At 30.2% G+C, this 3,503-nt stretch overlaps 1 protein-coding gene across 1 annotated transcript; it reads right to left on the reverse strand.

The window, feature by feature from the left end:
• Positions 1–1,401: 1,401 nt before the first annotated feature.
• On the reverse strand, positions 1,402–2,803 carry TRN2 (Tetraspanin family protein). Its single transcript, XM_079029491.1, has 2 exons — positions 2,195–2,803; positions 1,402–1,857 (listed from the first exon to the last, which is right to left on the reverse strand). Exons 1-2 carry the CDS (start codon positions 2,690–2,692, stop codon positions 1,546–1,548), a joined length of 810 nt encoding a protein of 269 aa, XP_078885617.1. The 5' UTR covers positions 2,693–2,803; the 3' UTR covers positions 1,402–1,545.
• Between the last annotated feature and the right edge of the window lie 700 nt (positions 2,804–3,503).

Genomic DNA, 3,503 nt, shown 5'->3' on the forward strand with positions numbered 1-3,503 from the left:
TGTATATGTATAATTATTTATGATTAGACATATATGTATAAACATGTATAATCATATAGGATTATTTTTCTATGTCTTATAATCATTCATGATTATGTATACCCTGTTGCTGCCGGTATGCTAGAGCATTTGAGCGGCAAATGAAAAATATTTGGCTGAAATTGAATTTGAAGATCTTTATTTATTTTTTTAAATCTCAAGTGAACCGTCTTTTATATATATATATATATATATATATATATATATATATATATATATATATATATATATATATATAGCTAGGTTATAATGTGGATGTACAACTATTGTGCGGACGTATGAACAATGTTATTCTATGAGAATTAGTAAGAGAATATATTGTTTAGTAATGTGAATGCGTTCAACATCACACAACTATTGTCATTTTCATCTATTCTAAGTAATTCTTATTCATTTTTGTTCTCATGTATCGTTTTTCACTTATTTTCATTCTTACAGAATACGAATCAATAAAATTCGGACAACATTTTGATAGAATAAAAATAATAAAAAGTCTATAATAACCTTAAAGACGGTTTAATTAATGAGAATGTGTGATAATGAAAATAGTTTTGTAAAATTGAATGTTTTCACATTATCAAACAAATTTTTTTTTTCATTATCAAAAAATAGCATTGTCCGTACATCCCCACGATAGATGTCAATCCGCAATTGAACCTCTCTCTCTCTCTCTCTCTCTCTCTCTCTCTCTCTCTCTCTATATATATATATATATATATATATATATATATATATATATATATATATATATATATATATATTACACTTTCGGTGCCCTTCTCAAATCACGTTACTTTTTAGTTTCTTGTTTCACTTTTTATTTTTCCTTTTTACCTACATTAAGTCACTAAGTCACTAAGCTCGATGCAGGTTCCACTTAACAACCCTTACTTTAAAAACTATATATATATATATATATATATATATATATATATATATATATATATATATATATATATATATATATATATATATATATATATGATTGGTGGCGGATGAGATGGTGATGGCAGAGGTGGTAGAGGTGGTGGTCGTAGAGATGACGGATGTGACAGTCTGGATTGGTTGGTGGCCAAGGTGGTTGTGATGGTCGTATTGGTGGCGGTTGTGGTGTGGGGAAAAAAGGAAAGAACAGTTCTACATAAATCATTTATTAATATAATTATTCCGCTGTGTCGGTACGTTAACATATTAGAGTGGAAAATGAAAAATATACAATTGGAGTTGAATTTCAAAATCTTTATTTTTTTTGGAATTTCAATAAAACCTACCTCTATATATATATATATTATGATATCATTTTTATTTACAATTTTTGTTGTGTGTTTTTGCATTTTATACTTTACTTTGCATAAAAAAGAGTTGTATTAAAACAAACCCGTCTTAAATAAATTCAAACCTCAAAGATAGTAATTCACACTCGATACGATCATAAAATTGCACTAAGAATACATGCATCACCATGTTCCGCAAGTTAAGTTCAGCCTTGGTGTCTTGATTAATAAGTTACGTGTAACCCTGCTTATACTTGCGAAAGAGATCTTCTGTTTTCGCATTCCTAAAAGCACAACACCCAATCACATAAACACATATCAAAGCCACAAGGGTTATGATCAAAATTATGTTTGCTCTCCTCCATTCTTTCTTTAAATTCTCAAGCAACCCTGCCTTGCATGAATCACAACCATAGCAAAGCCCTGTCTGCTCGTTGCTCCAGTTCAAGCAATCCATATCAGCTGCATTATTGATGGGACTTATCCAATATGTCGGATTCACAAAAGTATACCCACATTGTGTTGGAGGCTTACAACATCCAGACTGCTTAAAAGAAAAAAGATAAAAAGATAAAAAGAAAAGTTAAAACTTATTGATGAGACCTTTTTCACACTTATATATTCTTAGGAAAACCATTTCTCACTTATTCCCATCCCATTTTCATGCCTCTTACTCTATCCTCATGATTACCTTTTACGCACATACTGAAAACATGTACCACACTACCATGTTTCATGTTCGAAAAAAAATATATATTACTTTTAGTTACAAACTTAAAGGATTTAAACGATAAAACTGAAGAAGATCGATGAAAGTATATATGTTTAAACTATTTTAATTAAGAAAAGAAAATAGCATAGTATATGAGTTAGCATAGAACCTGTAATGGAGTAAGGTGGGAATTGAAGAAATCCTGAGCCATGCGATAAGTTTGGTTCAGTTCAGCACATAAAGTAGTGGAACTTAGACAAGTTCTAATCCTATCCCATTTGTAATGGCTTCTAACTCTTCTTTTGAGAAATCCTGAGTAATCGTCAAGCCTGTATTCCAAGAAAGATCGGCTTGGCTCAGGATGACCTGAACCTCTGATGGTTACCATATACACGAAAACCACCAAACATGTGAGCAAGATGATGAGAACAAGCATGGCAATGAGATAGATCACGAGGAGCCATGAGATTCTCCAGAATCCTCCAATGAAGCCGGCTATGGCCACAACCAAGATCAAGATACCTAAAATTATAACAGGCCATTGTAGGATCTGGACACAAGTGTTATCTGCCTCTGTTGATAGCCAGATCCCGGCTCCTATGATTGGGATCGAGAGCAACATGGCGATGAAGTTAATGCCTCCGATGACATTGTTGCTCATAGCCATGTTTGATGAAGATGGTTAAAACTATCAAATGGTTTGTTTTGGAGGTTTTGGATGACAAACTTCTTTTTTTTTTTTTTGGTTCTTTACCTTGAATGAATGAAAGGTACAAAAGCGATGAATTAACGGGTTATGTTTGAAAAGGGTTCTTGACCTTTTGACACGGTTTCTCATGACTTTAATTCCACTTTTGAAAAAAGTGAAGAAAATACGTTGATTGGGTTTGAAAAATTGGTAGTTGGCAGGATGGTATCAAATTACCATATGACCCCTGATATCAACTAGCAAGTGGACAAAAATATCATATACAGGAAAATGAAATATAATAAATGTAAAATTTGGTTTTGAAGATCATATTTTGGGAACATATATTTAAATAGATACCTAAAAACATGCATCTAAAGGTTCACGAGTTTAGTTTAAAATTATATAAATGACTTGGTTATGAGAACCTCCAAATGATCCTTTAGTGATCTATATATAAAAGAAAATGATTTACATTTTATACAAATATTGCTTTTTAAAAATCGTACTTTAAGAACTTATATATCTAATTAAGTTTGTTAGTCCAACCTATTCGTTAATAGTATGATCTCATACCATCTATCATGAATCCATGATATAAGTTAATTTGAACTATATATATATATATATACATATATATATATATATATATATATATATATAATAAAGGAAATCTAATTTTTTCTAAAAATAAATTGAATATAATAATATTATTTTTTTAAGACGTTCAAATTATTAAGTTAATAGTACAACCAACCACCAATAAAATAATATTAAATTTTAAACTTAA

Source organism: Lactuca serriola, chromosome 3 (assembly GCF_051521515.1).
Source record: "Lactuca serriola cultivar US96UC23 chromosome 3, Lser_US96UC23_V15, whole genome shotgun sequence".
Lineage (NCBI taxonomy): Eukaryota > Viridiplantae > Streptophyta > Magnoliopsida > Asterales > Asteraceae > Lactuca > Lactuca serriola.

Bases quoted from the DNA above. Each gene is read 5' to 3' on its own strand.
- TRN2 (XM_079029491.1), bottom strand. From the start codon at position 2,692: ATGGCTATGAGCAACAATGTCATCGGAGGCATTAACTTCATCGCCATG. The intron at 1,858-2,194 runs GTTCTATGCTAA...TCTTTTAAGCAG, and splicing joins CCCACCTTACTCCATTACAG to TCTGGATGTTGTAAGCCTCC.